The following is a 10,981-nucleotide window of genomic DNA, read 5'->3' on the forward strand; positions in this document are numbered from 1 at the left end:
CTGCTTTCGGCAGTTCCGGTTCACAGTCGCTTGTGGAATACTCCTGATGGAAGGCTGTCTCGTCATTACTTTCATAATCGCAATCATCAGTATTACGATTTACAGCTGTGCAGTCAATGACGTTTTCCAAGTCCATATCGAGTTGATCTATGCTTTGTTGAATTTGAATGGCAAAAGGGTCGTCTTGAATCGCGAAACGTGTGTCTTCGATTGCAGATGATATCGTCTTCCCATTTGCACCTGGTACTGTAATTGTGCGGGAGGAGGGATCATATGATAGCACAACACGCGGCGATGACCATTTGCCTCGTTTTTCGTGTTGTCGTTTGATATAAATCTCAACCAGATCTCCTACTCCTACTTGAGGTTCAGTTAGGGAATTTGATCGGAGTATCAGGTTGAGTTTGCGTTTCGCTTTGATCGTGTCATGAGCATCGATTAAGTCTTTTGAGATGACATTAATACCATTCTTATCATCGCATGGCTTTGTAAAGCCTTTTGCTAGTTCAAAGGCGGACAGTACATCAGATCCGTAAAGATCATTTGAAATGCGAATGGCACGATAGGCCATTAGTTCTGGTGGCATTGGTGGTTCAGAAGACGCCTTCAGTCGGAGGAATATACTTCTGATAATGCTGTGTTTTGACTCTAACGGATTCTTGCTGTGACGTCTCGGTGGCACGGGTCGGAACTTGATGTGGTTCAGCCTGAGATATTCAGCAAACTCGGTCTTATTGAATGCATTGTCACCATGTACATAGCTGGGATACCAGAACTGATTAATCCAGGCCGCTTCGAATCCTTCAATAGATGACTTGATTGTGGCATCATTTACCACATACCCAGCAGAGTATCGGGACCAGGCGTCCATTATGTGAAAAGTTCGTAGGCCTTCCAAATGAAAGTGGTCAATGCATACAATATCATTGAAATTGTGGTGAAGGGATGTCAGCGATACCTTTCGAGAAGGTTTTGGAAATGAAGTGGCTCTGCATCCATGGCAAGTTTCAACTGTACGGGATAGATATTTTTCAACTTCTTTGCTCCACATTTCATTTCGTTCTAGTAGCGTTCGAATGTCTGAGAAGGAGGCATGTCTACAAATGTGTTTGTGAACTTTATCGATGATTCTTTTGACTTCATTCCATGGACGAGTATCTGTACTGTGAGCTGATGAAGCACAGAGAGCGTTCAGGGAAGCAGAATGGTACTTCTCCGGTACAGCACGTGAGAAGGTGGCATAGGGGATGTAGCTATGCAAATCATGATCAACCATGGAGATGGATTCGGTAGAGGGGCCTTTTCCGGCAAATACGATTGCATTGGTGCCAACATGCATGATATTGGACTTGCTGGTGACATTTCGTCCTATCACCCACTGTGAGGACCCTTCTAAGACCAGGTGACGAATCCGGATCAGACTGCCATCATCAGACAATGCCGTGAGCAGAACGGATCCGAGAATTCTGCGTTTTGCGCTAGCATGATTTCCGCAACCATACTGCCAAAAGCACACTACGAAGTAAATCTGGCCCGTAACGTTACGATTAATTTAATTTTTGATTTGGCTGTACCAATGATAGTCAAGACATTTTTTGAGCAAAATTTTTGATACTGATTTTGCACCGAATTCCCTGCAAGCCGTAATCTATTGGTACTCTTCCAATACCTTGCCGTCGCTGGGCCAACTGAAAAAAATCGCAGATTTACAATTGGACATGGCAGTGCCTCATTGTAATATTTGGCGGTACTGCCATACGTGCTGGGCTGATCCATCTCAAAAACATCCCAGATTAACCGCTTGGCATGGCCATGCAGTAGTTTATTGCGTTTTGGTACTGTCAAACAGACTGGAATGATCCAACGTTTGTTTCTGGTCGGCGATGTGCACACGTAGGATCGGGTCAATGCACCGCACCCGTGGTACCAGTTGTCATATAGGATGGGAGCAGTGTGAATTGCGGGCAAGAGTCAGTAGTCGGTTTACCACTATGTTAGCTCCCTATCTACATACGCTACGCAGCGCAATATACAGTCTCCTTGCCGCTTCACGCTCCGATGACCAACTGTTGTGGGGACAAGCGCATTTGTAAACTGAAGTAGGTTAGATACTGCAAGCAGCACGCCTGTGCGGCCGGACTGATTCGCGAAGCGTTAACGACAACTTACAATCCATCCAACACTTTCACGCAACAAGAACTGCCCAACTTCCGGCGCCGATGCCATGTGACACTTCCAATCATGACGGAGTTGAGTTAACCATGACTTCAAGTTCCGATGACCAACTGTTGTGGGGACAAGCGCAGATGTAAACTGAAGTAGGTAAGATACTGTGTGCAGCACGCCTGTCCGGCTGGACTGATTCGCGAAGCGTTAACGAAAACTTACGAATCCATCCAACACTTTCACGCAACAAGAACTGCCTAACTTCCGGCGCCGATGCCATGTGACACTTCCAATCATGACGGAGTTGAGTTAACCATGACTTCAAGTTCCGATGACCAAATGTTGTGGAGACAAGCGCAGATGTAAACTGAAGTAGGTAAGATACTGTGTGCAGCACGCCTGTCCGGCCGGACTGATTCGCGAAGCGTTAACGACAACTTACGAATCCATCCAACACTTTCACGCAACAAGAACTGCCCAACTTCCGGCGCCGATGCCATGTGACACTTCCAATCATGACGGAGTTGAGTTAACCATGACTTCAAGTTCCGATGACCCACTGTTGTGGGGACAAGCGCAGATGTAAACTGAAGTAGGTAAGATACTGTGTGCAGCACGCCTGTCCGGCCGGACTGATTCGCGAAGCGTTAACGACAACTTACGAATCCATCCAACACTTTCACGCAACAAGAACTGCCCAACTTCCGGCGCCGATGCCATGTGACACTTCCAATCATGACGGAGTTGAGTTAACCGTGACTTCAAGTTCCGACGACCAACTGTTGTGGGGACAAGCGCAGATGTAAACTGAAGTAGGTAAGATACTGTGTGCAGCACGCCTGTCCGGCCGGACTGATTCGCGAAGCGTCAACGGCAACTTACATTCCATCCAACACTTTCACGCAACAAGAACTGCCCAACTTCCGGCGCCGATGCCATGTGACACTTCCAATCATGACGGAGTTGAGTTAACCATGACTTCAAGTTCCGATGACCAACTGTTGTGGGGACAAGCGCAGATGTAAACTGAAGTAGGTAAGATACTGTGTGCAGCACGCCTGTCCGGCCGGACTGATTAGCGAAGCGTCAACGACAACTTACAATCCGTCCAACACTTTCACAAAACAAACACGGTTTTAATTCCGTCAGGTTCGCACGCAGACAAAGGCGATCTCATCACTAGAATTTGAAGATGGTCAGATAGTGCGGACATACGCGGATAAAATGCGACGCACCTGCGTGCATATCAACCTACTTTCAGCGCGTTTCCTATCACGACGACATCGAGATCGATCAACTGTAGATCGACCGTTTGCAGCCCCATCCACCAGCAATAGCACTGGCGATCTCTCGCTATCCTGATCACCCATACACCACAAGCGGGCCCGCCGTGACCCTATGGCATCGATCTTGCGCCCTCATACGCGAAACGAACTGCGTGGTTGTTTGTGTCCAAAGATACCTTCGGTCAGCAGTAGATTGGCCAAGGAAGAGCGAGGTGTCCAACTGTTGACGGGATCGGCGAGACGTGTAACCAGAAGTCCGCCCAATTTCAATTCAGATGGGATGGGTGCTGAAATCTGATAATTTTCCAGTAGAAAACGCCACTCCGCGAATAATCAGGTTTTCCAGCGTCTGAAACACCAGGTCCCTATTCCCTTCATGCCATTCTTGCAGGGTAACCTTTTCTCCTCGTCTGAAAGTAGAATGCCCCGCCACCCAAAACATTGGCAGAGTGTTTGATGGAGTTGTCCCTCGATACGTGACAGGAGTTTGCTGAGCAGGCGTGGTACAGCGCCACGCGACGGACGCCATCAGTGAGACAGAGCACCTGTATAGACTCTGAGTTCAGTTCCGCGGATATCCTCAGAGTTTTACGATCATCCACTCTGCATCTTACGACAGCCGCGTGAGGACTCTCGTCCTCTCTCTGCAAGACCCCAACAACAGCGAACAGGTTCAATGACGATCCGACCGCCCCATTTGCATGCAAAAGCAATCTCTTCGTCCCTCCGCGCGGTAACATAACCTGGACGACACACCCCGGCTCAATCGTGTCATGCGAGTACGTCCGTGGGGACGCACTCAAGTAGCTTCTGCGAACGCGCCGAGCAGACGAGAACAACTTGACTTCTGACTTCTTTGACGTATCAAATTCTGGACGGAGATTTTCCAGGATGTTTGTAGCCCGTGACAAAAGCTGCGACAAAAGCTCAGATGACTCTATTGTTTCTGTTTCTGATATGCAACAGCTGGACAGCTCATTGACATCCTTTTCACAATTCCCCTCCCATCGTACGGAATCTCCCGTCCAAGCGGGGTTGACCTTCCCATTCGACCGCATCTCGTCCATCAACGGTTTGACAAATAAATCAGATATACTAACATCTGTGTCCTTCAGGAATCCCTTCAATTCATCCGAAGCCTGTGACAACTCGTTGCAAGCTTCGCCGAGAAGCAAGCGTCGAAGGCCTCTCCTGCATTCCATCTTCAGTCCGGCATCCGAAGTTTGTGTCATAGTGCTGGACAGCAACGCCAACCGCCCTTGCCAATCATTCCCCAAACAATGACCCACGGCCGCCAAATGTCCTTTTTGGTGATTACCCCGGACTATGCACCTCTTCAAAGGTTGATGAGCATTCTCGAACACCAGTTCCATAAAGTGACGTACATGCCCGAAGGCAGGAATTGTGTGGTTGTACAACTCGATTAACCTGTGCAGGTTCGGCTTGTCCAAGCTGGGGCGACCTTTACCCACTCCTTGGCAATAATTTGCGCAAAACTTGTCTGCCTCAGTCACATACTTCTCAGCCCTTTCCAGCAAGTCTGCATGGTATTGAGCTCCATTATCACTTGTCACATACAAATAATCTGAGACACCATCCGCCTCTTCCGATGGCCACCAGTACGTCAACGCAATCAATTCCTGCAATTGCGTCAATAGATCCAACACAACAGTGGTTTCTTCACTCTGGATCCCCGGGAACAGTTGGTAGAAAACCGGAACGCACACGAGAAGGGCACAGAACACACCTGACAGAGTCATGGAATTGAGTTCATTCTTGGAACTAAAAACTGATGATTGCCTCTTCAACCCATTGTCTCGGAGGGCTCCACATATTGCCATGTCAGCTTTTGCCCTGAACGCGGCCGCGTTTCCTTGTCGGTTAATCACGTGGAAGCCTACCTCGATAACGTTCTTCGCGAGACCGGCCAGCAAATGGTCAGGCGCGACGACGTTGCAGCGATATGCCTCAAAACGTCCTGACACCACACGCTTTCCATCGCTTGTTAACGGTATGTCAACGCGTACGCGCTCAAGTTCCCTTTGCAATGCAAGAAGAGGAGAACTTTCGTCACTAACCTTGTTGCTGTCTTTCATACCAAGCCGGTTTGTGTCTCGACTGTCAATTTCGCTGTTGCGAAGAGCTTCATGGCGTTCCATGCACCTCAAGGACGCCGTGCGGTGTGCATGTACTTTTGTTGTATAGCCGTATCCGCTCTCACCGACGCCGGTGTTCTTCCGAAATGTACAAAGAGTGCAGGGCGTATTTGCTGTATGTCCCATAACATCCAATGTTTCAGCGGCCGCTGGATAGTCAGCCACAAAACCCACCACGTCGACAAAGATTCTTACTCTCTCGCCGGTAGGCGTGTGTGCTTCCACACCTTCTGTTGTACACTTAACCAAGTCTGGAATGATTGAGAGCAGTATATTGTTCGTTGATACACCTGGAGGGGTTAATCCAATGATTCTGACAGACGATCGCGTGTTACGACTTCGCGGTGGTAGTCCAAGCGGGATCATGTAGCATCCACCTGCTGAACCCTGCGGATACAATGAAGAGAATGGGGAAAAGTCATCGCAGTATAGGAGAGCGCGATAGACCACGAACTTTGTTCCATCCATTAAGCGGCCGCTGTTTTGCATTCTTCTGTCAATGTTGCGGGTGCGTCCCGATATTTTGGGCTCTTGGAGGAGGAAAGGCAGCCCTTTCAAATGCTGAGTACCGAGCAGACGAAAGGGTTTGTCTGGAGTTCCATCGCCACCATCATTGAAACGCTGACCGGCCCCGTTTGTACTCATGTTTTGAAACCAAAACAAAGTGTCTGAGGTGAGACCTTCCTTGTGTTTCCAAAACCTAGAAACCAACATACACATTCTCGACGTTGCCACTGCTTCACTTTCTGTAGGTCGAAGGAGGGTACAAATATCCCCAGGCAACACCTTCTTCGAAGAACGAGCCCTTGCTTCAAAATCTATCCTTCCATCTCTACGCCTCACAGATCTATTATACTTTTCCAATGGCGGTGCTGTACAAAACTGCCTGGCCAGGCAATTCTCCACGCCACGGAGAACCTTCATCGCCATGTTGGCGCTTCTTGTAACATTTCCCTCACTTCCCACGCACCACACGGCTGAAATTATACACTTCATTACAAAGTTATTCTCTGCGTTCTCATGAACACGATAGCCCAGATTGCGCACGTCAAGTGACAAACGTGATGGAAGCAGTTTTGACAGTTCCAGTCGAATCACGGCACCCGGGAATGCCTGCACAGTACATGAACCATTGTGGACGTAAAGTGCTGTCGTAGCTTCCGATATTATCTGCCGCTCTGCAACCAGCTTCGAGCTTTCTATGCATTCTGCGTCCGCCACACCACCATGCCATCGACTTGATTTCGGATACATTGAGTTGAAGAACGGAGCTATCATGATGTCCACTTTCGCCCATTCACTTGGTGGAACGATACGAACAGGAGTTTTAGACCCGTTCGAATATTGCGATGCGGTCTCCTCGTTACCCCCCAAATTTTCAACCAATGACGTTCGGTTGAATGCCTTCTTCTTTCGTCGGACGACAAAGTACTTGAGGTCACTCTTGGGAAAAAGATACTTCAAAGCATGCGGAAAGAGAGTCCTCTGCACGGTGGAATAAGATGGGAACTTAATAGAAGGAGAAACCCAAGACAGTATATCTCTCAGGAGGTTATACTGTTTGACCGTATAGCGGACGCTACCGCAAACTATTACGAAGCCCAAAAGGTTGTACCATGGTTCGAAAAGCTTCCGAGACGATAGAAATATTCGCAAAACTTTCTGGCTGTCCAGCCTGCTTCCCATTTCGGGATCGTCACTTGATAAACTCGGAAGGCACTCCATCCCCTCACAGCTCTCTTCATAAATACTTGGAACAATGATATTGTCATTTCCCACTAAAACGCCGTTTGGATCGCTCTCGGGAGCGAATTGTTCCGAGTCGCCAAGTTCTGGGAAGTGGCCCTCATCATAGTCGACAAGATCTATTCCTTCTTCGACGACAACCGTTTCTCGATGTTCCGAGCCCTTTATCTTCGATCTAGTACCATGATCTCCAGTCTGATTGTTCGACGAAGCGTGCCCATTCAACACTCCCAAAATATCAGCCGCTTCGCCAGTTTCCGGAAGCTCGAGAGCTGGGGTTTCTTCTGCTTCCATAAGTGCGGCCGCATCTGCATCCCCATCGAGATCGCATCCTGGTCGTGTATGAACGTCATGGAACAGGGCTGCCAGGTCTGGCAAGTTAGGGACGTTGTCCATCCAATTAGTGCCCATCGTACGACGTCTCTTTCTTCGACCTGACATATGAGGAACGGTGGTGCTGTCGCCCGATATTTTCGTGTGGATTATGGTGTTGGAAGAAGTGAGAGTGTAGGATGTTGTTGAAGGAACAGTGCGCAGGGGTCCCCAGGCCTGGCGGTTTAGATTTTGCACACCAAATAATTACATTACAAGTGGCGGTCTGCTAGTGTCTACCCGACCGTGAGGACAAAATTTGAGGACAAAGGGATTTTTCTTCGAACTCCTTGCTTGTTTTTTAGTTCTGATTTGAGTACTGGGTACTCCACATAGCCCTTGACACAATCAGCACAAATCGTTTGTTGTGGAGACAAGTTCTACCTCTAAAAGTGAAGCAGAACCTGGAAATCTTCACTGTAAGCAGTTTTTCTTTGTAGTACGAAGTTGAAAATGGCTTCTTCGTGATTTACAAGGTATTTCATTGACAACCCCACCGTTCAAGTGCGATATGGCTGTCTTGAAGTATTCTTTCAGAAGAATTCGTGTCGGCTAAATGATGAAAAATTATTAAATTTGTCGGATCTGTTGAGGTATGATAAGCTTGGTCAGTCGGATACACACTACAGTACAGGGTATTAACTCTGCCTTTCTCTGTCCACCGTTGTTTACTCCGGTATCCCCCAACCTCCTCTTTCTTTCCCCTCACTAATCCACCATGACCACTGCCCTCGCATCTCCTTCCGTCCTTCTCTGCTTCTGTCTTTCTCTGCGCCCTCTCACGCAAGCCACGCCCTCGCTGTCGCATGACCACTGCCCTCGCATGCGCTTTCTGAACGATTCCAGCCACTATCAACTCTCGTGGCGATCTCAATTGAATAACACACTCTCTCAGGACTGCGATGGCAGAGAAAGACACCGGCGACAAGCCGCCTACAGAAAGAAAGAACACGTACAAGGAGGTTGAGCTTTCTTGGAGCGATGCGAGGGCGAAGCTTGCGGAGTTGATGGGAACGATGAGCGTTGCCGGCGTCGATGGCAAGCCTGCCGAAAAAGAATATAAATTTTGGAAAACACAACCGATCCCCCAGATGGGACAGGACGATCAACTCGACCTGCTTGGTGATCATGGTGAGGCCATTGAGACTAAAACGGTTGACCAGGTATCGAAAAAACCTTACAACCTGATTGACTCTTTCGAGTGGTCAGACATAGATGTCACCGATGACAAGCAACTCGAAGAAGCGTATCGTCTTTTGAATGAAAACTACGTTGAGGACGGAGATGCCATGTTCCGCTTTGATTATTCGAGGGAGTTTTTGAGGTGGGCTTTGCTTCCACCCGGATAGCATCCAACTTGGCATGTGGGCGTCCGTGTCAAGTCCAATAAGAAACTCGTAGCCTTTATTACGGCTGTCCCAGCGACCTTGCGTGTTCACATGGATTCCGTGAAAGTGGTAGAGACCAACTTTCTTTGTGTCCACAAAAAACTTAGAGCGAGGCGACTCGCTCCGATACGAGAGATAACACGACAGGTTAGCTTGCAGAACGTCTGGCAGGCGGTATACACGGCTGGGTCCATCCTTCCGCGACCCGTCACGTCATCACGATACTACCATCGCTCGCTAAACCCCAAAAAGCAAATCGAAATCGGGTCACATCCGCTAATCTCCTCTCCGACTTAAAAGACGGAAACCGTAGCCATAAATACCTCATCCTCCACTCTTGTTCGACTACGGTACAACAACTCATCATAGTCCGCAGAAGAATCCTCACTGTGGTCTTCAGAAGCAGGGTCTGCGCTACTACTAGATGCCTCCTTCAAATTTGCGTCACCATCAGACTTCTCCTCCTCTGAGTCAGCCTTCTCCTCCTCGGGGTACTCTTCCACTATAGGCGCACTCGGATCCACGCCAACACTCTCACCAATCCACTTGTACATTCTGTCTGCGTAGCTCTTGTAGTCACTGTCCCGCATTACATATCCGGATGCAACTAGCGCAGTGTCGTACACAAGATGCCCAAGCTCGGCTGCCCTTTCATCGTACTCTCCGCTTTCTACAAGGCGAAGCATCTCTTTTGTGATCGGGTGGTGTGCATTAAGCTCCATAATCTTACTCTTTGGCGTCATGTATCCGAAACTGTCGGGGTCCGCGAATGCTTGCGCTCTCATAATTATTTCCATTCTCGCCGAATAACCGTACTGGTCCGATGCCAACACACACACTGTATCACTGAGCCGGTTTGATAGTCTCACCTTGGAGACCTTGTCTCCCAACTTCTTTTTCAGGAATTTCGTCAGCGGCTTGTACATTTTCTTCAGAGCCTTGTTCTTCTCCTTCTCTTCTTTTTGATCTTTCTCACCAAATTTGAAGTTGTCTTTCGAAATTGACATGAACTTCGTGCCTTCGTAGTCAAGCAACTGGGTGATCATGTTCTCGTCAATGGCCTGTGTCAAATAGAGAACCTCATACCCTTTTTTGATCAGTTTCTCGAGGAATGGACTATCCTTGACGGATTCGAGATCTGCACCAGAGTGATAATAGATCTGATCTTGATCTTCCTTCATGCGCTCCATGTATTGATCGAGAGATGCCCAATCATTGGGGTCTTGTTGTCAGTTTTCGAAGTGCGGAAGCGGAGGAGCTTCGCAAGTCGAGCTCTGTTTGCGCTATCTTCAATGAAACCGAGCTTAATGCTCTTACGAAACTTATTCCAAAATTGGATGCAGGGCTTGGCCTTCTTCTCGTTCGTCTTTTCATCACTCGACTCGTCTGATTCTTCTTCTGCCTCGGGCTCCTCATCGTCCTTCTTCATGATCCCCTTGATCATTTCCAGAGCTTTCCGGACCAATTTGCGCTTGATGACGTTCATAATCTTACTTTCTTGGAGCATTTCACGGGAATGCGGGGGGAACGCGTGTGAAGATGATGTACACAATCAAAACAAAAGGAGCGAGTGGACGACCAAAAGGGATTTCTTCAAAACTTGTTCAAAACTTGATCATGATCCCGATGCGGAATATGGATCCCGATTTACATTATGGACGTGTATGATCGCGAAGGAGGGGATTAGGGGATTAGCCACAGGATTTGTCGTTAGTGGAAGGCCTTCCCGCGCTCGTCATTGCCAAGCAGTGGGACCTCCACGGTAGTCTGACTGTTAGAGGGCTGGTATCATTGCTGTATGATACAGCAAGCAAAACGACCAGAACTGTTGATCAGATCTCTCAAGAAGTGGGCAGGCTGCAGCAGG

General features: G+C 48.4%; 1 protein-coding gene across 1 annotated transcript; it reads right to left on the minus strand.

Moving 5' to 3' along the window:
* Positions 1–9,407: 9,407 nt before the first annotated feature.
* On the minus strand, positions 9,408–10,304 carry CHC_T00005108001 (hypothetical protein). Its single transcript, XM_005716909.1, has one exon. The coding sequence runs from the start codon at positions 10,302–10,304 to the stop codon at positions 9,408–9,410; it is 897 nt and encodes a 298-aa protein (XP_005716966.1).
* Positions 10,305–10,981: the final 677 nt, after the last annotated feature.

This window comes from Chondrus crispus, genomic scaffold, assembly GCF_000350225.1.
Source record: "Chondrus crispus Stackhouse genomic scaffold, scaffold_27, whole genome shotgun sequence".
NCBI lineage: Eukaryota > Rhodophyta > Florideophyceae > Gigartinales > Gigartinaceae > Chondrus > Chondrus crispus.